Source organism: Rhipicephalus sanguineus, unplaced genomic scaffold (assembly GCF_013339695.2).
Source record: "Rhipicephalus sanguineus isolate Rsan-2018 unplaced genomic scaffold, BIME_Rsan_1.4 Seq10350, whole genome shotgun sequence".
NCBI lineage: Eukaryota > Metazoa > Arthropoda > Arachnida > Ixodida > Ixodidae > Rhipicephalus > Rhipicephalus sanguineus.
In genome coordinates this window covers 110210-136800 of record NW_023614208.1, presented here as the reverse complement: position 1 = coordinate 136800, position 26591 = coordinate 110210, and the positions used below count along the sequence as shown (strand labels likewise).

Sequence of the window (26591 nt, the reverse complement as noted above, 5' to 3'; positions counted from 1 at the left end):
AGCTCAAATTTACACCCTTTTAAGGTAAAGTATGATTTTAAGCACTCAGAGAACAGCTTCGGCAGGCACTCGCTATTTCGCCACACACACACACACACACACACACACACATATATATATATATATATATATATATATATATATATATATATATATATATATATATATATAAAGGAAAGCAGATGATTTTAAGGGCTCGTTTATCTTTGTTAGACACAATATTAAATGAGAACTAACAGACAATAACGCCAAGGAAGGTATAGGGGGTGTTTTCTGTAGTATTTAGAATATAAATGTGAAGAAAGTGAAGTGGACGAAAAGATGACTTGCCGCCGGCAGGGACCGAACCTGCGACCTTCTAATAACGCGTCCGATGCTCTACCACTGAGCTACGGCGGCGGTCATCGTCCCGTCCACTTTCTGGGGTATATATGTTGATTTAAACCAAGGAGTGTTAGTCAGCGCCAATCGCAGCCATGGCGGCGAGTGTGGAACACACTTTTTTGTCTGTTGGCGTCACGTAGCACGTGATCTTTTTACGAGCTGGCAGCTGACCAATAATCCCTCGCATACTACCTGAAGGCATTAAGTCTGCCAGGACGAGACCCTCGCTATGAATGAAGGAAAGCAGATGATTTTTAAGGGCTCGTTTATCTTTGTTAGACACAATATTAAATGAGAACTAACAGACAATAACGCCAAGGAATGTATAGGGGGTGTTTTCTGTAGTATTTAGAATATAAATGTGAAGAAAGTAAAGTGGACGAAAACATGACTTGCCACCGGCAGGGACCGAACCTGCGACCTTCGAATAACGCGTCCGATGCTCTACCACTGAGCTACGCCACTGAGCTATATATATATATATATATATATATATATATATATATATATATATATATATATATATATATATATATATATATATATATATATATATATATATATATATATATATATATAGATACGCATCGACTTTATGGGAAATCTTGAATGACTTTCGCACACTTTCGTGCTAAGACAATTTTGAATGTGCAGGTTAGGTAAAGCAGCGACTAATGACGTGCCAAACAGGGATTCTGGGAGCCTTCGTCTTCACCGTCCTTCTGTGCGCAACGGAGGGCGGCAGCCACGTCGAAAGGCAGACTACCGAAGGTCGTGTCCGTGGAAGAATTGTACGCAGCCTTGGAAAAACTGTGGAGGAGTTCCGCGGCATTCCCTACGCCGAGCCTCCCGTGGGCAAGCTCAGGTTCCGCCCTCCGCAGCCGAAGAAACCTTGGGAAGGAACGTTAGACGCCACATCTGGATCTACTGGATGCCCTCAGGTAGGTGTACAGAATTGCTGCGATTAAACATAAAGAAACATAACATTTTCTTCTGCAATACTAACTGTAGTGCTACGCAACTTTTAACAGCGAAGTTGTTTAGCAAATTGTTTTTTGTCCGGCCAACCAAAAAACGCCAGGCCTGCGCTGAAACCGCAGCACAGTCACAGCGAAAGCTGGAAGAGCGGCGTTTCTAGAACCCGTTGTAAGCTCTCTTGGGGCTACAATACAAGTACACTAGAAAGGTACCCACTACGCCATAAATCACAATTTTTGTGAAGTCGGGAAGCACCTACTAAGCCATTATTCGTCATTCTGCGGAGAAGTGAGGCACCAGCTACACGTCTGTAAGGCATTATGTGCACTTTGTTGACGCGACGACTGATGACGATGAAGAATTATGGCTCAGCCCTTTGTAACGGGTTGGAAGTTTTAAACGCCCCACCAGTTATGTAATTTGCATTGGGTGACGCCCGGTCGCTATTTCCCTCTCCCGTCATGCTGTATAACATATGTGACGTGGGAGAGAGACGGGGGAGGGGGGGGCGAGAACTTTACTGAGACCCCGAGGAAATGGATCATGCGCTTATGGGCTTCCTTGGCAACCAATACAAGTGTACTTGCGAGGAACCCACTTCGCTACAAATCATTGTAATTTTACTGAGATCCCGAGGAAATGGATCATGCGCTTATGGGCTTCCTTGGCAACCAATACAAGCGCACTTGCGAGGAACCCACTACGCTCTAAATCATTGTAATTTTACTGAAACCCCGAGTAAATGGATCATGCGCTTATGGGCTTCCTTGGCTACCAATACAAGTGCACTTGCGAGGAACCCACTACGCTATAAATCGTAATTTTTGAGAAGTACGGCAGCAGGCACTGTGCCATTTTTCGTAATTCTACGGAGAGCCGTGGTACCTGCTTAAAGTATGTAAGGCATTATGCGCACTTTGTTGATGCTGTGCCTGATGACGACGAAGAATTATGGCAGATCCCTTTGTAATGGGTTGGAAGCATTCAACAACCTACTCGTTGCGCAATTCGCATTTTGTGACGCCTGGTTACAGAATTCGCGTTGTGCGACGCTTGGTGCTTGTTTTACTCTTCTACCACACTATATTGCATATGCTAATGTGGTTCCTTCCCGACATGAAGCCTGCATAGGACCTTTTTGCAAAGCAGCTCAAAGAACCGGCATGGCTCAGAGGTTGAATACTGGGCTCCCACGCAGAGGGCCTCGTTCCATCCTGGAATTTTTTTCTTCCGTTTTTTTTTCTTATTTCGAGCGATACTGGTTACGGACACCGGCGGCGGCGGCGGCGGCGGACAACTACGGCGCGAAAAACGGCCGGTGAAATGATCTCATGACAGCTTTCGCTGTAAAACCTCGGTCGGGTGTGCGCTACAGGAATGGGGAAGCCCCAATACCAAGTAAGAACGAAGTCAAATTTCTTCGCGAGGAGGAACTGCGTCGGCCATGTAAAAACCTATCGTCATCATGACCATGATAACTCGGCCGGCACGCGCTCTCTGCGTTCTCCTGCTTGGCTCTCAGAAAGACTGCGGCAATTTGTCCGGCGTGGGGTGCAATAAGTCTGATGGGCAAGAGAACGAGTACGAAGAGATGGAAAGAAACAGAAAGAGAGGAGTAGAAAGAAATAAAGAAAATGAAGACACAAAATATGGAAAGACATAAAAGCTCAAACAGACAGAGAAAGAAATAGAAAGAAACAGACACAAAAAAAGTGATAGAAAGAACAGAGAGCAAGACAAAAAGAAATATAGAGAAACAAACAGAAAAATGCGGCAGATCCCACGCGTTGTGGGAAACGGTTTCATGCGAAGCAGTAAGCGAGTACTTTTATACTGCATTTTATGGCTTTGATCTAAGCGTTACGAAGTGTATCGACGTGTTTTTGTAAGTGTAGTAGCTCAGTGCACATCGTGGGCTAATCAGGCACGTTGTCAACACTGGCGTTTGAAGGGTAACGTAACGTCAGCCCCCACGCTAGAATGCATACGTCAGTATTATCGCTCGTCCGTGTCCGTTCTGCTCTTTCCGTCTTCGTCGATCGCGCGATGCACACAAACATGCTACCCGACCAACTAGCCCAACTTTCAATGCTATTGCAGTATTATCGAAACTAAGTGCACTTTATGGTGCAATCATTTGCATATCATACGTGACTTTCCTTAATGTATTCCTCCGGGATCGAGCGGTGCTTCATTATAGCTTGCTGAATCATAGGAACAGAAATATAATGTTCATTAGACTGCTGTAAAAGCGGAGTCAACACTGAAACCACAGACGTTAATCTGATGTGACGCCTGTATCGCAGGAGTACATATGTAGTTTTCATTCCTTCCGTGTAAAATTAGATAGCCAGCACCACAACCACAATTGACGTTTCACGGTCATTACGCCTGCATGGCTGTTTTTCCAAAGCTATTTATATACCTGGCGTGGCTCTGTGGTAGAATGCCTGATTGCCACGCAGAAGTCTTGGGTTCGAGTCCTTCTGGGATCCTAATTTTTATGCTTTGCACTCATCAGGTAAACGCTGCCGGTGTCGCTTTTTCTTAACGTTCTCGCATTTAAATTACCAGTGTCTGTTCTCACCGCACCTGGGTAGATATAAATTGTGAATCACCTGTGGCGCATACCGGTAGACCGCGGCCAGTGTTAAACGGGTGTGGGATGCTGTGCCGAAGGAACGTAGCATCGCAACATGAAACATAACAGCGTTTATTAACGTGTAAGTAGCAGCTGGGCGAACATGCCGATGCTGCGCTCGCTGTTAGATAAACAAGGAGGATCTCGGTAGCTTGCTGCCGAGTTTTGTAGGCGCCGCCGGTGACGTATGCCTCGGATGATTCTGCTCGGCGCTGTGGCTTATCGGATTGTGGTGCGCATCGTGCATCCGTGTCACGCCGATCGATATGATAGCGAGGTGTAGGCTGCGTGGTGGCTGCGCAGATTGTGTCGCCACACGGGTATGTGCCACAAGTGTCTGGAGAAAAGGTTTTGACGATGTACGCGACAGGACTTTGTCGTTATTCATGTCATGACCCGACAGTCATATTCGTCAAGTCCTCTTACCCTCCCATGCCAATTTTGGTCTACACCAAGTTAAGGAGGCGATCATGAGAGCACCCCAGACGTAGGCGGCTAGATAGATAGATAGATAGATAGATAGATAGATAGATAGATAGATAGATAGATAGATAGATAGATAGATAGATAGATAGATAGATAGATAGATAGATAGATAGATAGATAGATAGATAGATAGATAGATAGATAGATAGATAGATAGATAGATAGATAGATAGATAGAAACGCTGAAAGTGCCACAGGTTAGCGAAGAAATGCTTCGCATTTAGAAACAGAGAGAAATAGAAAAAGAGAAGAAAAGAGAAAAATAAATAGAAACAAGGAAGGCCGCCCAGCTCCGCTCTTTCTTCAGGCTTGACACCACTAGTGCGCAGGTGCCTTAATTTTTTTGCTGTTTCTTTTTTACCTTTCTGTTCATTTCTTTTTCACCGTTATATTTTTTAGCATCTGTATACTTGGAATGTTCTTCACTCTATGACAATTTCTCAATACGCGTGTGCATAGAACGTAATATGTTGAAACGCGAAACAGCGCAGAAAAAAAAACGACGACGAAGAAGAAACAAACACCACACCACAAGAAGCGCCTCGTGTGGTGTGGTGTTTGTTCCTTCTTAACCGTCGTTTTTTACTGCGCTGTTTCCCGTTTCACCATGCTTTACCAACTAGCCAACAAGTTGACCCTATTAGACATATTATGTGTTGAGCTGTAATGTGTGCCCCCCTCACCCTATGGCTCTTCGGGGGCCTGTGAGGTATTCCTAGATAAAAATAAATAAATAAATAAATAAATAAATAAATAAATAAATAAATAAATAAATAAATAAATAAAAGCAGGCATTTCGTCAGCGTTCGTGAGGGGCAGCGCTAACCACTGAACAGGAAAACCCAAACAAATTTCATTTGGGAAGAGACCAACAGAAGCTCAACAAAAAATGTCACCGAAGTCACCATTTCTTGAAATGATGACTGGCGCTAAGGAACACTGTCACTGCGCTTACGGAGACAAGTAAACTGTTCGAAGTATCGGCTGCGGTGACATGGCTTATTCAACGACCCTTTGACGTCTGAGAGAGCGCAGAATTCTAGTAAACGTCTGTCTCTTTCTCATTCCGAAAGAGCGCAATATAAAGGAGGAACAGGAGCGTTGACCTACGTGAAAGAAAATGCCGACACTGACAACAGATTAACGAAACATTTATGGCGCAACTGAAAACGAGGAATAAACACAAGAGAACAGGATCTTGCGCACGTCCTATCAAGCCTTGTCGCGTTTTTGTACCTCGTTCTCATTTGCGCCGCAAATATTGCCACGTACGTTTTTGATCACTTTTGCTGCATTCGCCCACAAAGGCTGTCGGCAACGCTCAGCGCAAACCGCGCCTAATTCTTCGAGAAGCTTCACGATTATTGTAGATTATTTTGTTAAGATTGCGCGCAAGACGCGAACGCTCGAGCTCATTCTAGAGATTGCGCAACCACCAGCGATATCGCTGGAAAGTTCGATAGCGCCTGTATAAAAGCCGACGCGCTTGACCGCTTGTCAGTTGTTCGACGGACGACGCCCTGTTCGCCGCTATCATTGTACAGCGTGTATTGCTGTAGTACTAGTTCTCATTTTCCGGCCACAAGTTCGGCCAAATAAACAGTTTCATCCTGCAAACGCCGACTGCTGTCTTCGTCGACGTCACGACCACGTGACATCTGGTGGAGGTGCTGCTTCTTCCATGATCCGGACGCCCCCGCGAAGCGCTGACCCAAGCCCAAGCCGCGAAGAGGACGGCAGCAAAGAAAACCCGGATCGTCGAACAAGCCGCAGGCAGAAGGGACTGCAGCCAGAGCACGGGCTCCTTCCCGAACAAACCAGGCAGCCCCAGGTCACAACACCCACCGCAGCGACAATGACCGACCCCGTGCAGCCTGCGCCGATCCTGCTCCGGCAGCCCAAGGAGCCGCCAACCTTCCGCGGGTCGTCATTCGAAGACCCGGACAGCTGGCTCGAGACTTTCGAAAGGGTCTCAACATTCAACTACTGGGACTCCTAGGACAAGCTGCGTCACGTTTACTTTTACCTTGAAGACGCAGCAAGGACCTGGTTCGAGAATCGGGAGTCCACTCTTCAAACTTGGGACGCCTTTCGAAGCGCTTTCCTGCAGACGTTTGCAAGCGTCGTTCGAAAGGAAAGGGCCGCAACCTTGCTGGAGACACGGGTTCAGCTCCCGAACGAAAACGTGACCATCTTCGCGGAAGAAATGACCCGGCTTTTCCGCCACGCTGACCCCAATATGCCTGATGAGAAGGTTCGTTTCCTCATGCGAGGAGTAAAGGAACAGCTCTTCGCTGGACTTATGAGGAATCCACCGAATACCGTCCAGGAATTCGTCTCAGAAGCCACGACCATCGAGAAGACGCTAGAAATGCGCACCCGCCAATATAATCGCCGATCAATCCCAGACAGCCCCGCTGTTCATGCGCTCGGCTCCGACGACCTGCGCGAAACAATCCGAGCGATCGTGCGAGAGGAACTGCGCAAGCTGTTGCCCTCACCCCAGCCTCAAGTGGACTCCATCGCAGACGTCGTTCGAGAAGAAATCCAGCAATCGCTGGGCACCCTTGAACCGCCACAGCCTCAGCCGCAAGCCTTGAGCTACGCCGCTGCCGCCCGACGCTACGCTCCCCCGCCGCGCCCGCGTCAAGACACCGCATCGACGCAGTTCCGTCGCCAGACGCCGCCGCAATCATCGACGCCCTACCGCCCGCCTGGCGGCCAGCACTGCACCCCGAGGAAGACCGACGTTTGGCGCGCCCCTGACAACCGCCCGCTCTGCTACCACTGCGGGGAGGCCGGCCACACGTACCGCCGCTGCCAGTACCGCCAGATGGGGCTACGCGGATTCGCCGTGAACGCGCCGCGCCCGCAGCCAGGCGAACGGCCTCGCGACATCGACGACTACTTCACCGGAACACAGTGGCAACAACGACGACCTTCCCGCTCGCCGTCGCCCGGCCGCTACATGTCACCGCACCGCCGGCAGTACACTGGCCCAAACCGGGGTCGATCACCTAGCCCGTATCCGGAAAACTAAGGGCAGCAACCGATGGAGGTGCGGTTGCTGAACGACGAAACGATGAAGATCCTCCGCCGTCGACGACGACGCCGCGACCAAGTTCCGAGCCCCCGTCGCACGCCGAACGACGTCCTGACGACGAAACTTTGCGACCCGTGGAAGCAGACCTGACGACGCAACGCGGAAGCAGCGGTGCAAACCGACGTAGCCGTGACCCGACGCCGCGACGTACACGCAACGCAAGACGGCGGACTAGCGACCTCGACGTACTATTCGACGGACACAACGTTACCGCTCTCGTCGACACTGGGGCCGACTATTCTGTCGTCACTGGGTCATTCGCCGCGAAGTTGAAGAAAGTTAGGACTGCTTGGGAAGGTCCTGAAATCCGCACCGCTGGAGGTCATTTGATAACGCCGGCTGGAGTCTGCACAGCAAGAGTCAGCATCAGTGACCGAACCTATCCTGGGAGCTTTCTTATCCTGCAGCACTGTTCTAGGGACGTGATACTTGGGATGGACTTCCTAAGTGAACACGGTGCCGTAATAGACCTGAGATCTGAGTCAATAACACTAACCTCAGAAAAAGCGCTGCCGCCACACAAGACGCCAGGAAAGCCCGTATTGAATGTGATAGAAGAGCACGTCACCATTCCGCCTCTCTCCAGCGTCATCATTTCCGTCGCCACCGAAGAACACGCAGACCTTGAAGGTGTCATCGAGGGCGATCAGCACCTACTTCTCAACCGTCAGATTTGCGTCACAAGAGGCATAGCCGAGCTGCGTGATGGCAAAGCAAAGGTAGTGCTGACAAACTTCAGCCACGAATATAGGCACCTCAACATTGGTACGACGGTCGCCTACATCTACGAATTCGTGGAATCCAGCAATGCTTTCGCCCTCTTCGATGCAACCGAACCTGCTTCGACGAATCGACGAAACCAACCAGATTTCGACGTCAACCCGAGCCTCCCGAAGCACGAGCAAAACCAGCTAAAAACCCTGCTCCTACAATTCAAGGACTGCTTCTCGTCGTCATCAAGAATTCGACAGACCCCAGTCGCGAAACATCGCATCATAACAGAAGAAAGTGCCCGACCAATCCGTCAGAGCCCGTACCGAGTTTCGACGCGAGAACGCGAGGCCGTCAAGAAACAGGTCGACGAAATGCTACGCGACGACATCATCCAGCCGTCCAAGAGTCCGTGGGCGTCACCTGTGGTGTTAGTGAGGAAGAAGGATGGAACCCTACGTTTTTGCGTCGACTATCGTCGCCTGAACAAGGTCACGAAGAAGGACGTGTACCCTCTCCCACGAATAGACGACGCCCTAGATCGACTCCACAACGCCAAGTACTTTTCGTCGATGGACCTCAAGACCGGCTACTGGCAAATCGAAGTCGACGAGAGAGACCGAGAAAAGACTGCCTTCATAACAGCAGACGGCCTGTTCGAGTTCAAGGTCATGCCCTTTGGTCTTTGCTCGGCGCCCGCGACTTTCCAACGCGTTATGGATAGAGTACTGGCCGGCTTGAAGTGGCAGACGTGCCTTGTGTACTTGGACGACGTCGTTGTGTTTTCCTCAAATTTCGACGAACACCTTCGACGCCTTGAAGCTGTACTTCAAGCAATCAAGACCTCCGGACTCACCCTGAAGCCTGAAAAGTGCCGCTTCGCGTACGAGGACCTCTTGTTTTTGGGTCACGTGATCAGCAAGAATGGTGTTCGCCCGGACCCGCGGAAAACAGCTGCCATCGCTGCCTTCCCGCCACCCACCGATAAGAAGGCCGTACGCCGTTTTCTCGGCTTGTGCGCCTACTACAGACGCTTCGTCAAGGAATTTTCACGAATAGCCCAGCCACTAACGCACCTGACGAAGACCGACGTGCCATTCAAGTGGGAAACGGCGCAAATCGAGGCATTTCAAGAACCTAAACGACGCCTTCAGATGCCTCCAATACTAGCGCATTTCGACGAAGACGCCGATACGGAAATCCACACCGACGCAAGCAGCCTAGGACTCGGCGCCGTCCTCGTGCAGAAGACTGACGGGCTGGAGAGGGTCATCAGTTATGCTAGCCGGTCGCTATCAAAGGCAGAAATCAACTATTCCACAACGGAAAAGGAGTGCCTGGCCATCATCTGGGCAACATCGAAGTTTCGCCCCTACCTCTACGGCCGGCCCTTCAAAATTGTGAGCGACCACCACGCCTTGTGTTGGCTAGCTAACTTGAAGGACCCTTCCGGTCGCCTCGCACGGTGGAACCTACGACTGCAAGAATTCGACATTCACGTCGTTTACAAGTCCGGAAGAAAACACTCTGACGCCGACTGCCTGTCTCGTGCCCCCGTGGACCCGCCGCCGCAAGACGACCAGGATGATGACTGCTTCTTGGGAACCATAAGTGCCGACGACTTCGCTGAACAACAGCGATCTGACCCGGAACTCAGAGGCCTTATGGAATACCTCGAGGGCAAGAACGCCGTCGTTCCGAAAGTGTTCAAGCGAGCACTGGCGTCGTTTTTCTTACGCAACGGCGTTCTCCAAAAGAAAAACTTCTCGCCACATCGAGCCAAGTGCCTTCTCGTGGTGCCTCAAGAATTGCGACCAGAAGTCCTCGAGGCCCTGCACGACGACCCGACAGCAGGACACCTCGGTGTTTCCCGAACGCTGGCAAGAGTACAGGAAAAGTACTACTGGCCGCGCCTTGCCGCCGACGTCACTCGCTACGTAAGGACATGCCGAGACTGTCAGCGACGCAAGATACCGCCAACAAGACCAGCGGGCTTTCTTCAGCCGATCGAGCCACCTCGGCGACCGTTCCAGCAGATCACGATGGACCTACTGGGGCCGTTCCCAACGTCGACTAGCGGTAATAAGTGGATCGTCGTAGCTACCGACTACCTGACCCGCTACGCCGAAACAAGGGCCCTACCTAGAGGCAGTGCTGCCGAGGTAGCGAAGTTCTTTGTTGAAGACATCGTTCTGCGTCATGGCGCCCCAGAGGTCCTCATCACCGACAGAGGTACGGCGTTTACAGCGGAGCTAACTCAGGCGATCTTGAGGTACAGCCAGACAAGCCACCGCCGGACCACTGCCTACCACCCTCAAACCAATGGCCTCACCGAGCGGCTAATTAAGACCATCGCCGACATGCTGGCCATGTACGTTGACGTCGAGCACAAGACGTGGCATGCCATCCTTCCGTACGTGACCTTCGCATACAACACGGCCGTCCAAGAAACGACGCAGATGACGCCGTACACGTTGGTCTACGGAAGGAGCCCGGCGACGACACTCGACGCCATGCTACCGAACGTCACCGACGAAGAAAACCTCGACGCCGCCGCTTACTTACAACGTGCAGAAGAAGGTCGAAAGCTCGCCCGCCTGCGCATCAAGACCCAGCAGCACACCGACAGCCGTCGCTACAATCTTCGACGACGCTTCGTGGAGTACCAGCCCGGCGACCGTGTCTGGGTCTGGACGCCAATACGACGACGTGGACTGAGCGAGAAGCTTCTTCGACGATACTTCGGACCGTACAAGGTACTTCGACGTCTCGGCGCACTCGACTACGAGGTTGTCCCCGACGGCATCACGAACTCTCAGAGGCGCCGAGCTCGAACCGAGGTCGTGCATGTGGTGCGCCTTAAACCGTACTATGCTCGTTAACGCACCTGAGGACTCTAATGTTTGTCTGCTTAGTTTTCTTTAGTATTGCATGTATTCATGTTCTGTTTTTAAGCATCGGGACGATGCTTTTTCAGAGGAGAATGCCACGTACGTTTTTGATCACTTTTGCTGCATTCGCCCACAAAGGCTGTCGGCAACGCTCAGCGCAAACCGCGCCTAATTCTTCGAGAAGCTTCACGATTATTGTAGATTATTTTGTTAAGATTGCGCGCAAGACGCGAACGCTCGAGCTCATTCTAGAGATTGCGCAACCACCAGCGATATCGCTGGAAAGTTCGATAGCGCCTGTATAAAAGCCGACGCGCTTGACCGCTTGTCAGTTGATCGACGGACGACGCCCTGTTCGCCGCTATCATTGTACAGCGTGTATTGCTGTAGTGCTAGTTCTCATTTTCCGGCCACAAGTTCGGCCAAATAAACAGTTTTATCCTGCAAACGCCGACTGCTCTCTTCGTTGACGTCACGACCACGTGACAATATTTCGTTAAGCTATGCGCAAACTCGCTCAACGTTGCACTCTGCTACTGATGACAGACCTGTGCCACCTTGATGAAGCTCAGCCTAAGTTCCAGATGAGCGTCTTGTGTCGAGCAATTGACAAGGGCAATGACGACGATGTTTCTTTTCGCATCAATACAGTGTAATTTCACGAAGGACGTGGAAAAAAGCTGTGTTTCCGACAGAATCACGCGGCTGTGGTCCACAACTTTTGGAAGAAAATAATCATGTGCTTTCTTTCCGATAATGCAGTACATTGCAAGCTTCTGAAAAAAAAAATATATATATATATATATATATATATATATATATATATATATATGTATGTGTGTGTGTGTGTGTGTGTGTTTGCGTGTGTTTGCGTGAAGAAGGAAGGGACCTTGGATCTAGTAGAACTGATACTACGAAGTAGAGGACGTGCAGAACGAAACTTTTTATTTTTCCAACGTTTCAGCCGGGGACCGGCCTTCGTCAGGGAACACACGATACGTGTATCGTGTGTTCTTTGCTTAGACAAGGATGTTACAAAGCCCATTACAAAGCTCTCAGACATACTTAACAATAATCACCAGCAAAAGCATCAACAAAGCGAGCAGCTGCGTAGGTTCGCGTGTTGCCTTACGGACGCATAGTGGGCACTTCGCTGATTCGCAAGAGTATGAATTATGACGTATGGGGCACTGCGCAACTGTACTTGCAGTCGGCATCGTAGGGTAGTTTGAGACGGCCAATGTTACGCGCACAGACGTTCGTCTCCTTGCGGCACTGTTGAGATATGCAAAGAGAAATGAAGACAGACTAGTAGTTGAGAAAAAGATGCGCACGGGGCCCGAATATGCTACCGCGTTCTACGCTTGAAGGCGAAGCTCAAGCGTCCTCAAAGTTTTTTATCTATGCTGAGAAACATATCACCCGACATCCATGAGCAATGTGAGACGCATGGACGTAAGTGTGCGGCGCATCGCGCGCGCCCACTGCGATAAAAAAATGACAGAGGACATTTCAAAACAAACAAAATAAACCAATAAAGATGACAAATGCCATCAATATCCAATGCAGCAGCATTGGCTTTGTAAATATAAATCGAAAATGGAAAAATGAATGCAAAAATAGTGAGAAGCGGATGGCAAGCGGTAGACTTCTCAGGGAATCGTGGATCTGGTTTCGCGCAACCGTTCGGCGTAGTTGGCGCCACCTGTACATCTCAAAGCAGCAGCGCACGCGGCGGATATTGATGTTTTCGGGCCTTTCGTATACGTCTTTCGTATCCTTTCCAGTGCTCGTGAGCTTGTATGTGGCTCCCGCGATTTGCTTCGGCAAGGCACGTTGCCTCATCTAATTGTCGAGGCCTCAGCCTGCAGACCGGCCCATCCGTGGTCTCCGAGATGCCTGACCTCCGGCAACGCGCCGTTGCTCAGGCAGTTCCATTCGCACGGGGAGAGCGCAATCAGAGAAAGCGGTGTGATAGCCAGGAGAAGTTTGAGTTTAGGCTAAGGTCGCCGTCCCGCGGGTTGCTGAATGATTAACAAAAATCCTGCGCTAATGTCCTTCTTGTGTTCTTGTTGGTATGATTCTAAACCCTGCGCTTAATGCAGCTTCACTACCCTGAAACGTGAGGAAGTGCATAGCACTGGTAATCAAGTGATTCGTTGACAATTGCCCCCCTTCCTAAAGCCCCTATACTTCGTAAAAGTACCGCCATCTGCTCTCCCCTCCGCCGCCTCCTCTCCTGCGCGCTGTCGCGCGCGACGGCGGCGCCCCCTCGAACGCGCCACGCGGACGCGTGAAGCTTTCAGGCCGGTTGCGCGCTGGCGCTGCCACTTCAGCCACAGCTTTTCTAGTCCAGCCGTGGTCGCGTGCCATGTCTCGCATACGGCTGTGTGTAATGACTCTATTATTTCTGCGTTCATTTTCTCAGTTGGTGTAGGTGTGCGCACCATCTAATTCCCTTACAGCGCGCCAGGAGAGCTGCTGCAAGCAATGTACAATTTGTAGCAAATTGCATGTCGTTTACGGTTCTTTTCGGAGCGCAGCGTTTCCCCGTGTATTTATTCCATCGGCAAGAAATATTTGCATGGCAGCTGTGATGTCAAGCCACGCCGTTTGGGAAGGAATAGTTCCCGTGCGTATAAACTATCTCTATCATATATAACTGCAGCAATGCCTGCAATTCCCATGAAGGTGCTCGATCAAAATTTCATGACATTTCACATATGTTACTTCTCCTCGGCCTGCCCGCTGCGGTGATGTAGCGGTTTCGGCGCTCGCCTGCTGACCCGAAGGTCGCGTGTTCGGTTCCGGCCGCGGCGGTCGCAATTCGATAGAGGTGAAATGCTAGAGGCCCGCGTACTGTGCGATGTCAGCGCACGTTAAACACCAGATGGTCAAAATTTCATTTCCGGAGCCCTACATTACGGTGTGCCTCATAATCATATCATGGTTTTGTGAAGTGGAAGATTTATGCTTCAATAAATTCAGTTGTTAGTCTGCGCTCGTCCTGTGTACTACTTCTTGTGTTCCGTCAACCGCGCAGTTTTTTACCATTCTATGTCATACCAACTAGCCCCCCAACGCACTTTACTCAAGTTAGGTTGAAATCTTATCACAGCAGCAAAACACCATAAGCGCCGGAGAACGTTCTAAACATGAATGAACGTTTATTAAAATAAGCGCATGGCTGCGCTTTAATTGAAATTTTAAATTTATTGCTTTGATCTACTGCGCGTCTAACAGGCATCTGCTGCAACTACCGCAGCGTGTTGAAACTTATGCGCTAAATCTGTGACGCGATAATTCATGATGACACGCCGGCCGATGAGCCGCGGTCCGCTGAACTAAAGCCCCGCTCATGTTCCGAATTTGCAAAAAGTTCTGACTGTCACCCAGAAGTGGTTCGCCAAATTAGACAATATGATGGAGGAGCTGCACGCAAATGCACCGCTTTCGATAAATCCTGCGCGCCAGGTTCTTTTTTTTTTGTTTTGCTATCGCACTTTCATTCCGACGCTCGCTCCGTCTTCGCCCTTCCATCCGCACATCACAGTGAAAGGTTAGTAGAATATGTGGAACACACCTAGTGTTCTAGTGCACGACATTCATTCTTTCAGAGTTATTAATATGTGGGGTTTTACGTGCCAAAACCGTGATATGATCAGGAGGCACGCCGTAGTGGAGGCATCCGAAAATTTCGACCATCTGGTGTTCAAGACAGTCACTTGCTCGAGAAAGTGACTGCCTTGGTGCATGACAAATAACACGAAATTTCGCGTGACATTGAGTAAGTAATACACCACATATCTCACACGGCAAAGCAAGACGCCTGTCAAGAGTAAAAACGCACGAGCACTTACCTCACAAAGCCGCGCCGATCTCGGCTCGAAGTTTGCTCGGTCGATTCTGTGGAGCCAAGTTTTGCGACGACCTGCATTTTCTTTTCCGCACGGAATGCAAAAAAACTTTTTCCCATGGGTGTCACGGTTATGGCAGCCAAACGCACAGCAACCCGGCATCGCGTCAATACGAGCGAGACGCACACGTACGCTTCAAACTTCGTGCAATTCACATGGGGCGAACACACAGCACATGGCACGTCGGAGCGTTCAACATGGCGCCGAGAGGCGAAAGAGACAAAATACCGAGAAAGAGGGCGCGCGCTACCACGTGACCGCAGTCGCCCTATCAGAGGCGTGGAGAGGAGGAAGCGGCGTAGATCAAGAGAAAGCTGTACTTTTCGTAAGGTATAGGGACTTTACCCCTTCCGAGTCGGTGGCGCCCTCTCTCGCGCAGCGCGGCTATCAGCCGGATGTTTCACTAGCGTTTTTCGCGATTTCAGGTAAATTGCTGCGATAATTTCTGTGTTATTTCTCTAGTTTACATTATTATTGCGATAGCAATTATATGGACAGTCTTGGCTGATTTTTGCAGTCGCCGTCGCCGCCGTCAATGCTGCGTATATGTATAAGTATGTATATATACATCAATATCCCAAAGAAAAAAATATCAGAAAATGCTTCCGAAGCGCGGAATCGAACCAGCGACCTCTAAATTCGCAGCGCGGTGCGCTAAGCACTACTCCACAAAGCGCACGTCCCTCTGGCAGCTAACGGCGAGCGTTATATACACACCCTTTATCGTTTGCAGCCCTCCGAGACGGAGGCGCTTATAAGCGTTTCTTCATTACCAACGAGATGGCGCTAGGAGCGTTAAAGGCGTCGGCCAGCTCTCTCGCTTCTTCTTATATTTGCGCAGCGAAAACCTTGCCCTTCCGCCGTCTGCTCGCGCGGGCGCTCGAACAAGCTACCGCAATGTTCATGATTCTCAGCAGATGGAGCTACGTGGTAGCTCTCACCGCGCGTCGCGTGCGTGTACCTAAAAGCGTTTCAGATGTCGTGCACGTAACGTACGTGTACTTTTCACGTTTGCGTATGAGAAGTCCCTACGTACGTGAAATTAAACTGTCTAGTAGCTGTCGGGTAGTGATGGACGCACGGTAGTCGCAGCGCGTCCATCACGGGCCGCTTTTCTTGCTATCGCATTCATTGCTTCGCCCTTGCGGCGAAACTGTGACTTTTTTAAACCTTGCTAGATTACTTTGCACCGGTTTTCAGCACTGTTAGCGTTGTTGTAGGCGCATATTGACCACTGCGTGACCATGAGGTCACAGTGGATGGACGACAAGCCGGGCTCTAAAGTGCTACGCACGTAAAGCGTCCGTGCATGGCCGTGCTAGAAACGTGAAAGGAAAGGCGATGCGCGTCGTGTCTCCCATCTAGCCTAATCGTGAATTTTGAAGGGGCGAGCAGGGAGCACGGCGTGACTCCAGGCGTGCATCGCAGAGCTGTTTTTAATATGAACGGATACAATGGACAACCTTTGGGCTAAGGCAGCCACCTCGCGCTGGTATGAGGCGTTGATGAAATCACACTTCGCCTCTTGGATACTCGCCGAACGAGACGGCCGTAGCAACGGCGCGTTCCCGGAGCTAATCGCGGAGGCCACGGGCCAATGTAAGGACCATCCCGCGATCACAGAAACGCGGGTTAGGAATTCAATTTTATCACAGTCAGAATTGTCCTAATGTGTGAAATACCTGATATCGACCTTACGCCTTGTCCAGCAGATCGCTTTTCGCCCATCAACACGAAATATTTCAATGAAGCAAGTGTACTGCTTCCCAATGTTTCTTTTTTGTTTGTTTTTTTATCATCGGTGGAACGCATTTGCATGCTTCAGTACAGTTCACGTTGGGCGCGTGGCCTAGTGGTTAAGGCACTCAATTTCCCTCTGGGCGCACTTGGGTACAAACCCCAGCCCCTGAAAGAAAATTCATTAAGTGCGAGCAATTTAGAGGCCCACGTTGTCGTCTCATGTTTGCTGTCATCTGACTCTTCGCTTGGCATCACCCAGGCAAAGCCATGTATAGCATAGCCAGGCATTGTACAGCATAGCAAGAGGGCGGGAGAGAGAAGTGAGGGTGACCAGAATTTATGTGAGGGAGAGGGGGAGGGGAGAGAGTGATAGCCGAGCACATTACAGCAACGGGTCGGAAAAGGAAATGAGGGTGTGTGATAAAGATGTGCGGAGGAGGGAAAGGAGGCCGGGAAGATAAAGCATAGAATAGCCGTGTATAGTATAGGAAGTAGTGGGAAATAGAAGGGATGGTGAGAAAGAGGGAAACCAGGAGGTGAGAGGGCGCCGCTGCATCACAACTGAAGCTATCCTTTCCCAAAACGTACGCCAAGCAGTCTGCACGTTTTGAAGGACAGCACGCGGTTGCCCGTGAATGCCAGCGTCGCCGAAGGGCAGGCGAATCACTGCGCCGCACTTCCTACAGCTTTCACGCTGAGTGCAACTGCATACATTTTTTGTTTATTATTAAGGCTAAAGCCTTAGATGCTTCATCAATATGCGAAATTTGACCGGTGGCGTCGGCGGCGTCAATATGAGTGCCGCAAAATATCATAAATGATGACGCCACCATATGACGTCATCATGGCGTCACAAATCGCCAATATTTGCGGCATCATGATGACGTGACTGCGACGTTATCATTACATGACATAACGTGACGCTACGTGATGACGTCATCGCATGACATGTCGTTGGTGGGCCAATCATGGAGGCAGGGCAAAACCAGGTGAGGTGCAGAAGCAATCTCTCCGATCCTCGAGGCAGTGCAAAAGCTTGAAAGATCAATGACCTCGACGTCCCCACGTGGGAGGCCTAGGCCAAGGAACTTAAATTACTGGTTCATAATAAAGTTTATTCCTCCTCCTCCTCCTTGAGCCTCGCCTTCAAGAGTAGAACGCGACAGCGTAATCGGGTCCCCTGGTCATCGCTTTCTCAAATGCTAGCCTAGCTTCGAATATCGGTGCATGCATCAACTGTGCGCGTAATATTGGCCGTTTCAAACTATCGTAGAATGCCTATTGCAAGTACAGTTGCGCACTGCCCACTACGCCATAATCTGCCTTTTGCATGCCTCTACAGCGCATGCGCGGCCCCCTGGTGGCGACTCTGCGAAACGATCTGTGCGGCGCCGTCGCAGACGCACGCCGCGGCATTGGCGGTGAGAGTGGTGTTGGCATGTGCAGGCAGGCACAACAAACTTATTTACTAACACCGTAGTGTACACACTCCTGAGTGAGACTACAGCAGCATATTGGCCTTTTCCAAGCCATCGTCACCGCCGGCTTCACGAACTTGACCCAAATATGAGTGTTAGAATCCCACCAACCATGAAAAGGTGTATTACAGGCTTATTTCACCGACTACGACTAGGTGTGGCATTCACTCGCCGTTTACCTACACCTTATCGGCCGTGCCGACAATCCCAATTGCGAGATGTGTGGCACTCCTGAGACTATCGAACACCTCCTGTGCGTCTGCCCACGATACCTCACACAAAGAAATTCAATGGCGGCCGTCTTGTTGTCATCGAAGCAACAAGTTTCAGAAAAAGTTCTGTTGGGACCACCACCATGTCATCAGCGCGATATTCTGAAAGCGCTGAACATGTTTTGGCGCGATACAGAGCTCGACGAGAGACTGTAAATAGTTTTTGGACATTCAAGGACTTACTTCGTCGCCACTTTTCTCCATCATCATCATCATCCGCATCTTCTCTCCACTCTCTATACTACCACTCTCCCCTTTCCTACTGCTGAGTAGCTGGCCAGAACATGGATTGGGGCCGACCTCTCAGCTTTTCTGCATTAATAAACCTTTTCTCTCTCTTATTTATCTATATATCTGGTTCTGTTAGCACGATGCCGGCGACGTGTGCCGCTTATGGATGCACTTCCCTAGGCGTGCCCGGCAGCAACATTCATATTTCCGCTTGCCATCGGTGAAACGTGATCGTCAGTGCCGTGAAGCGTGGAACAGGGCTGTCAGGCACCAAAATGAAGACGGCAGTCCGTGGCAGCCTTCGGATTTCGCACGACTGTGCGAAAAGCACTTCGTTAAAGGTATCTGTGCTAATTACTGCTATAATTTAGGTGGCGTACGCGAAGAACATGCCACGTTTTCTGCAGGGCGCAGAACAAGTGTGCGCTTTCTGTCCGGCTCGTCGCGTAGCAGTCCAGTAGCGACGAAGCTCTCGCTACGACAACAGCAAAGTGTGGCTAAGAGCCCCTAGGTTCGCTTCGGTTTCAACATAACTACGCTGTTGTTTACTTTGGCGTCGTAAGAATGGTCGCCGTAAGTCCTCTGCTTGAACATAATGAATGCCAAAGAGTGCATGTTCGTCGCCTGTCATTCACTGAAGTTCAGCGGTTCATTTCTGTCGTCGAAGCACATTCGCTGTTCAGCAAGAAAGAAAAAAACATCCCCGTATTTTGACTGTTGACGTGACTGCCGCGCACCGATTCATGAATCTTGCGGCGTTTTGCTTGTGTTAGCGATGTTTCAACGTGCTTGCTTTTTTCTGGTCACCGTACTGCGATGTTCACGGATTTTGCAGGTTCGCCGTCCAACTCGCCCAGGCACCCCGATTTCGTGCCATCACTGTTTTTCTACACCGATGATTTTAAGAAGAATGATGCCTTTCAGCGCTATTCACGCACGGATCGCGAACAAGACAAGGCATGAAACCGCCAAAGCGGAGGCCCGGTAGTTCATGTGATTAGGACGCATGACACAATAAGCAAAAATTATACTCACGCGGCTGGGCAGAGGCAGCGGCATGCCAGTACGTCTCCTGTGCTTTTCCTCACGACTGCATGCACGATGTAGTATCCACTAGGGGTGCGCGAATATTCGACTTCGAATCGAATAACACTTAATCGAATAATTCGATTCTGCTTTCGAATAGCTACTATTCGAAGTTTCGAATAATTCGACAGGACGAATGTCTAAACCGCGACAAAGGCCAATGGTGCGACATGATCAGGGTGGGGTGCCTAAAACTAACGCTAACGTCGTTACAGTAGGCCTTTCGTTCAAACTTCCACTGATATTCTGGTTCGAAAGCAAGCGCATGTTTACTTACAAGGAGGTTATGTCATTTATGCACGTAAGAAAAAACACGAGAAAACAGTGAAGCCCTTCAAAACTTTGCTTCCGAAACGAAGGCACGGACTTCTTGTGTAGTTCGGTCGCATACGCGGCATGCGCCGTAAAACGTCCAGACTTTCTCTCGGAAACCCTCGGTGATTGGCTTCACTTGTGCAAAGTTGTTCACGCTGTGCAGTCGCCACTGCCGCACAGCAACACTCGTTCAGAAACTCCCATCCTTCCGGCGCGCAGTCGAAGATTTTTCGGCCCGGATCACTCATGACGATGATGCACAACATTACCGTTGTCAGATGAGCCGTAAGACCGTAACATCACGGCGAGAGAGCCTGAAGCCACGTCATGTGTCTCTGCATCACAACTTGTAGTCTTTCGGCAGCAGTCACTCGCTGCGTTATGTGCTTGAGGGTCTGAACAAATTTCATTTCTTTGTTCTTTCTTTCAAGTTTCAATAACATATTCTGTATTCGATATTTGATTCGATATTCGATACTTTTGGCCATTATTCGACACTATTCGATCCGAGATAAAATTTCACTATTCGCACACCCCTAGTAGCCGCCCTTCATTGAAGCGAGGCAAATACTTCTCAGAAGTCAGAACGTGGAAGTGGCAGTCAACTCATTGAACATGAGGTTGCCCACGTACCATTCATCGCAGAACCTCTGTCCTTTTGTCGTTTGCCGGGAGCACTGCACTCTAAAAAAAAAAAGGAGCGAGAATGGAGCAACGGGCTCCGTTCCTCCTTCGGAGCCGCGACTTTCTCCTTTGCGGACGATTTACTCGTCGCGCCCTCTTGTTGCAAGCGCCAAGGGAGAAACTTTTCTCCTCAACCACGTGACTTGCGCGCGCGCGCATGCGCACGCCGAGTTAAATCGTGATTCCGTGCAGCGGAGAGCGGCTGCCCTTTCGCGCTCACTCGGCAGCCTCAGCCCAGACTATCCAGTGCTACCGATCTCGGCCAATCGCGTGCAATTACTTGTACCTAGGATTGATGCGAGCAACACACGAGTGATGTTCATTGTTTTTGTTCTATGTGTTGAGTAACGTGTGTGGCGTTTCTTTTTTTATAGGCTCGGCGTGTGCGCGATGCGCCGCATACTTCAGTGTGTCTCGTGTTGTTTGTATACGTTTGCGCACGATCTGCTTGTCATAAATACAGTAAGTCCCGCTTCACAAAACAGTCTTGTTTAAATGAACACCTTAGACTGTACACCAATAATTCAACTTTTTTCGGCGTTAACATACTTGGCTAGAGCACGCGTTTTTAGTTTTACACGTCACTTATAGCACTTATCAATACAACAAGCAATATAAAGAAGCATGAAGGTTATTTTTTTACAACATTTTAGCAAACGTGATACCACTGGACAGTGCATGCGTGAAAGTACGATAACTTATAATTGCTGGAGTTTGACGTGTCGAAACCACAGTATGATTATGAGGCACGCCGTAGTGTGGGACTACGGATTAATTTCGATCAACTGGGGTTCTTTAACGTGCACCCGAACATAAGCACATGGGTGTTCTTTGCCTTTCGCCCCCATTGAAATGTGGCCGCCGTGGCCGCATTTTAACGTTAACCTGCATCATAATTGCACATATCTGAAAAATAAGTCAATGACTTCTGTCAATTAAGCCTAAATTCTCAATCACATGCGTTTTGGAATACGCATGCCATCACTGAGAATTAGGACCGACTTACGCACGCGTGCAGTATGTATCTCTCGTTCTCAGGATTTTGCTTTGGCGTGCGAAACTCAACACAAAATGAGCTTCTAATGACAGCTGTGCACAGTGGGTAATCACTAACACTCTCACTCACCTTTGTGAAAAGAGTATTCCAAATCTAACGCAAGACAAACCACCGCCACAACGACAACTACACAGTTGTCGCACAATGACCACAATTTCACACGCCAGGCGAATACCGTGACGTAACAGTAGCAGAGCAGCATGTAGGTACAGCGTACTGAAATATTACAGAACACGTAGTGTGGGTAGCGTTCTTTTCCATAATTCGTGCGGTGTAGCGCCAGTTTCTCTACTCAAGTAATCGAGCTGCCGCGACGCCAAGAGCCACTGACATCGCTCTCAAAAGACCACCGTCCGGTGCGAGGCCATCTTGTCTTGTTTCTTCGCACGACCCGCGTTGAAACGTACGTATACACAAATGATACGGCCGTACCGCATCAGAAGCATTGTCACTGAAGTGCTAGCAGTTGAAAGAATCCATGGCCCATCGTCATACTTGTGGTCAACGCATGAACAGAATGTGAACAGATGTTAACGCCAAACCACTCAACGAAGTCGACGCGACGAAGGCGACGGAATCTGAACTATGTTGCCGATGTTGCGCCCTCACACAGTAACTATTGAAAATAAAGAAATCAGAGAGAGAAATTTCATCTGTGGCTGCTGTCGGAAGATGGCGCTACTTCAAAATGTCGTCGGAATGGTACGAACGGTTCTCAATATGGTCGCTTTCGCACTAACTTAATCAACTCTCTGTAATTATATTGTTCATTATCATGCGGCTTTAGATTAACTGGTGCGCTTGGCTAAGACATAGCTACTATTTAATAATGTCGGCGTATATTGTGACGCAGCCATGAAATCGTAAAGAGTTGAAGAAAAATGACGCATCTTTGTGCCACCATGGTCCACTGTAAATCAGTGACTATATAAGGGCCAGCGCTTCTTAGAGGGGTATGTGTAAACGTCTGCACGTATGCGTGTGTAGTGAATGGTTTGTGTTGTGGGTTTTGTGCATGCGAATGAATTGTGTATGTATTGAATTGAATGTGCGTACTATGTGTCTGCCTAGTGAACGTGTGCGTATCAACTTTCCGGTGTCCTTGAGTAATCCATGAATGGGCCTACCTCCCCGAAATGCCGTGTGCAGTATCAACGTACGCCGCCTCAGTCAGAAACAACTTTTTTTTTTTTAGTATTGTTTAATCCCTCTAGATGGCGCCAGCTACCACCTACTTAGCGGCCGCGGCGCTCTCATAGCTCCACCTACTTATATGAAGTTGAACATCTATCTATCGAAACTATGCTCTGCTGCGCCGGGATTGTTTTGATGCGACAGAATGTACATTTTGGAGGCACAAACGCGTGGATAACGTCGCTACACCGTGTGACGCTTCGACAAATAAAGACAGCAAGCCTAACGTACAGTCTCCGGGTGAGAGCCCCTTTGCAGTATCCGTCTCTTTTAAAGTGAACGCCGTCTCGCTGGCCGAGCGAAACGTACGAGTTCCGTCGTTCCGTTTCGCGAGGTTTTCATCACTACAGGTTTGTCTGCTTGATTTTATTGTCATAGCATTCGATATTAAGCTCAGCGGGACCGTTTGTTATGACTGCCAGTGCCGCATACTCTTTATCAGTCGAGAATCGATGCGCTCGCTAGGCCTAAATCTATTGCTCGCTTCACTGGCTTGGCGTCAGCCATCTTGATTTTGACGGTTTCTCCATTGAAAAGGGAGGAACGGTTTCTCCATTTGAAGACGAACATTGGGGACATCGCCGTTTCTCCCTTAAAGGAGAGAGGGTCACTCCATTTTTTTTAAGAGTGTGCCAACCACTTGCCGCCATGAAAGTATTCAACTGCTTTTTGCTCGGCATTTTCATTGATACCGGCGTTTTCGTCCATCCATTAATAATAATAATAATAATAATAATTTTTATTTGCACAACAATGTGAGCCCTCCGGTGGCGTGCGAGGCTAGACAGAAAGGAAAGACCCTTACGCGCGTGCGTCTGCTAGCCCGTCACCGGAAGGCAGGAAAGAGAGAGAAAAAATAAAAAATAAAAAAAAGGAAAGAAAGAAGGAAGAAAAAAAAAGGGGGGGCGGGGGAGGGTGTGGAGGGTGAGGTCTTCACGAATCGCTGGACAAATGGCGACTGTACAGGGGTCACGGAAAAGAAGCCGCCGGGTATGTAAATACTCCCAGGGGGCTCCATGCCTCAACACAACGCTGAAACGCGGGGCCTCTCAGCACATGTGCCGCAGCAGTAAAGCTTCGTGTTACGCAGCAGCACCGGTGGCAGCGGTGGCAGTAGCAGCAGACGCGCAACCCGACGCCGCACGGTTTGTTTTTGGTAATGTCCGCAAGAGGGCGCCACATAGACATGCAAAAGGCGGATTTTTCCTTTTGCGAATCAGCGAATGGTCCACCTACGCAGCTGGCCAACCTACGCAATGGCCAACCTACGCAGCTGCTCAGCTTATTGATGCTTTTACTGATGATAATGATTAAATATGTCTGAACCCTTTCTAATGGGTGGGCCTTTAAAACTCGCACTCTTTGCGCAGTTCATATGTTTTGACGCCTCGCACGATTCTGCGGTTTCCACGCAATAATAAATGCGTTAAGAGGACTACTTGCATGAAATTCATATCTGCATGACATTTGCAGCACGGTTCTTGAGGAGGCGCGCGAAACTGGCTTGGCTATGCCAGTGTAGCTAACGCTACAAAAACCAGTAGCTAGAACCTGAAAGGCGGCGATATGCAACTGGTTTCGCTTTAGCGCCCAACAAAACATCGCGGATTTAGCTTATGGGATCGTCGACAGATTGCGCTGTACATCTTAAATATCCCCTATTGTGTTCAAAATGCGAGAGAAATTCCGCATATGAACAGACCGCAGCGTAGGTGAAACTTGAAACTCGTTTTCAAAGCACGCGGCAGTGCTCCGCAAGCAGCCGACGCGACCGCTGAGACCACGTGATCCTGCCAAGCACGTCACGCCGGCGGTGGCGCCGGCGTTTCCAGTGGTGGGCCTCGCGCCCGATAATAACACAGTATGTATTACGCGTGCGTTTCTACTGTAAGGCTTATGATGACAGTCGAAACACCGTCTCGCTTTGATTTGCTTTTCAAATGTTAACTCGACCACCATGACAATAGTTTTTATCGGTAAGATGTGTTGAAATCCATAGGCATGCTGAAAGCTTGAATCAGCGCCAGTGTCACTAAGTATAAAACCTTGCGGCCAGGATTACATAATGTCTCACTAACGCGTTAACTCTGGTTCTGACGTTTTGGATGTGCAGGTAACCATAAGAGGCGTCAACATGCAAGGCGTTACCAACACAGAGGACTGCCTTTATCTCAACGTCTGGGTTCCCGAGAATGCGAGTAATGCGGATTCAAGTCGACCGGTGTTGGTGTGGATCCACGGAGGGGGCTTTAGTTACGGCAGCGCCAATCAGGCGCTCTACAGTGCAGTGGTGTTGACTGCGCTTACGGACGTGCTCGTCGTCTCCATTAACTACCGCCTAGGCATCCTCGGCTTCTTGAACGCCTACTCTCCAGAGGCACCGGGGAACGTCGGGCTCTTAGACCAGGTCATGGCGCTCAAGTGGGTCAAGCGTAACATCGAGTTTTTTGGTGGCGATCCGCAACGAGTCACAATATTCGGTCAGAGTGCGGGATCGATGAGCGTGCATGCCCACATCATGTCGCCAATGAGCCAGGGCCTCTTCAAGAGAGCGGTCTTGATGAGTGGCGTTATGTACGGCATCGACATGTGGGATACGGTGCAAGAGAGCGTGGCCAAAGGAGACAGGGTCGCTAGCATGGCAGGCTGCTTGAATGGAAGAAACATTTCTTCCGACCCAGAAGGGGTCATAGATTGCCTCCGCAGCAAGTCTGCGGAGGAGCTCGTCGTCGCGGCTGCCGAGAGCGTATCCCCAAAAATGATTCCTTTTTTTCCCACATATCACGATGCTTTTATTCCGAGGGATCCAATGGTGGCTATCAAACGGGGTTTCTTTTCACCTGTCGAGGTCATGGCAGGTGTCACATTAGATGAGGCAGCTCTATTACTACGGTCCCCAGCGGCACCAGACCTTGTAGCCGAAGATCTTGTTTCATTGTCTTCTACTGAACTCACCGATTCTCTTCAAGCTCGTTTGTCACGTATATGGAAACAGGACACACCAGACGTGCTGAGAATGTATACTGAGGATGCGCCGCAGGGTGACAACAATGCTCTGAGGAGACAATACGTTGACTTTACGTCGGACAGGGTGTTCAACTGTCCGCTACGATTCTTTGCCGAGAAGCACAGAGATAGGGGTGGAAAAGTATTTGCGTATCTCTTCGCACAGAAGTCGCCGATGCACTCGCTGCCCGATTGGATGGGGCCGCCCCATTCTTCCGACCTATCCTTCCTGTTCGGTGAGTGGTACGCAGCAGAGCCAACATCACGGGACGGCCGCATGAGCGAAGTCTTCATGCGGATGGTGGCCGCCTTCTCCGATAATGGGTTCGTAATTTTTCGCATTTTTGTTCAGTAATATTTCGTTTAGCGGGACGGGAGGACATGATTATAAGCTGGAAGGTCCGCTGACCATGAAAA

At 49.6% G+C, this 26591-nt stretch overlaps 1 protein-coding gene across 1 annotated transcript in view; it reads left to right on the top strand.

The window, feature by feature from the left end:
• Positions 1-1047: 1047 nt before the first annotated feature.
• LOC119375945 (acetylcholinesterase) overlaps positions 1048-26591 on the top strand; it is a 36109-nt gene continuing 10565 nt past the window's right edge. Inside the window, exons 1-2 of the mRNA XM_037645963.2 lie at positions 1048-1325; positions 25282-26498. Of these exons, the coding sequence (XP_037501891.1) occupies positions 1059-1325; positions 25282-26498 (1484 nt within the window). The 5' untranslated portion in view covers positions 1048-1058. The remainder of the gene's footprint in view (positions 1326-25281; positions 26499-26591) is intronic.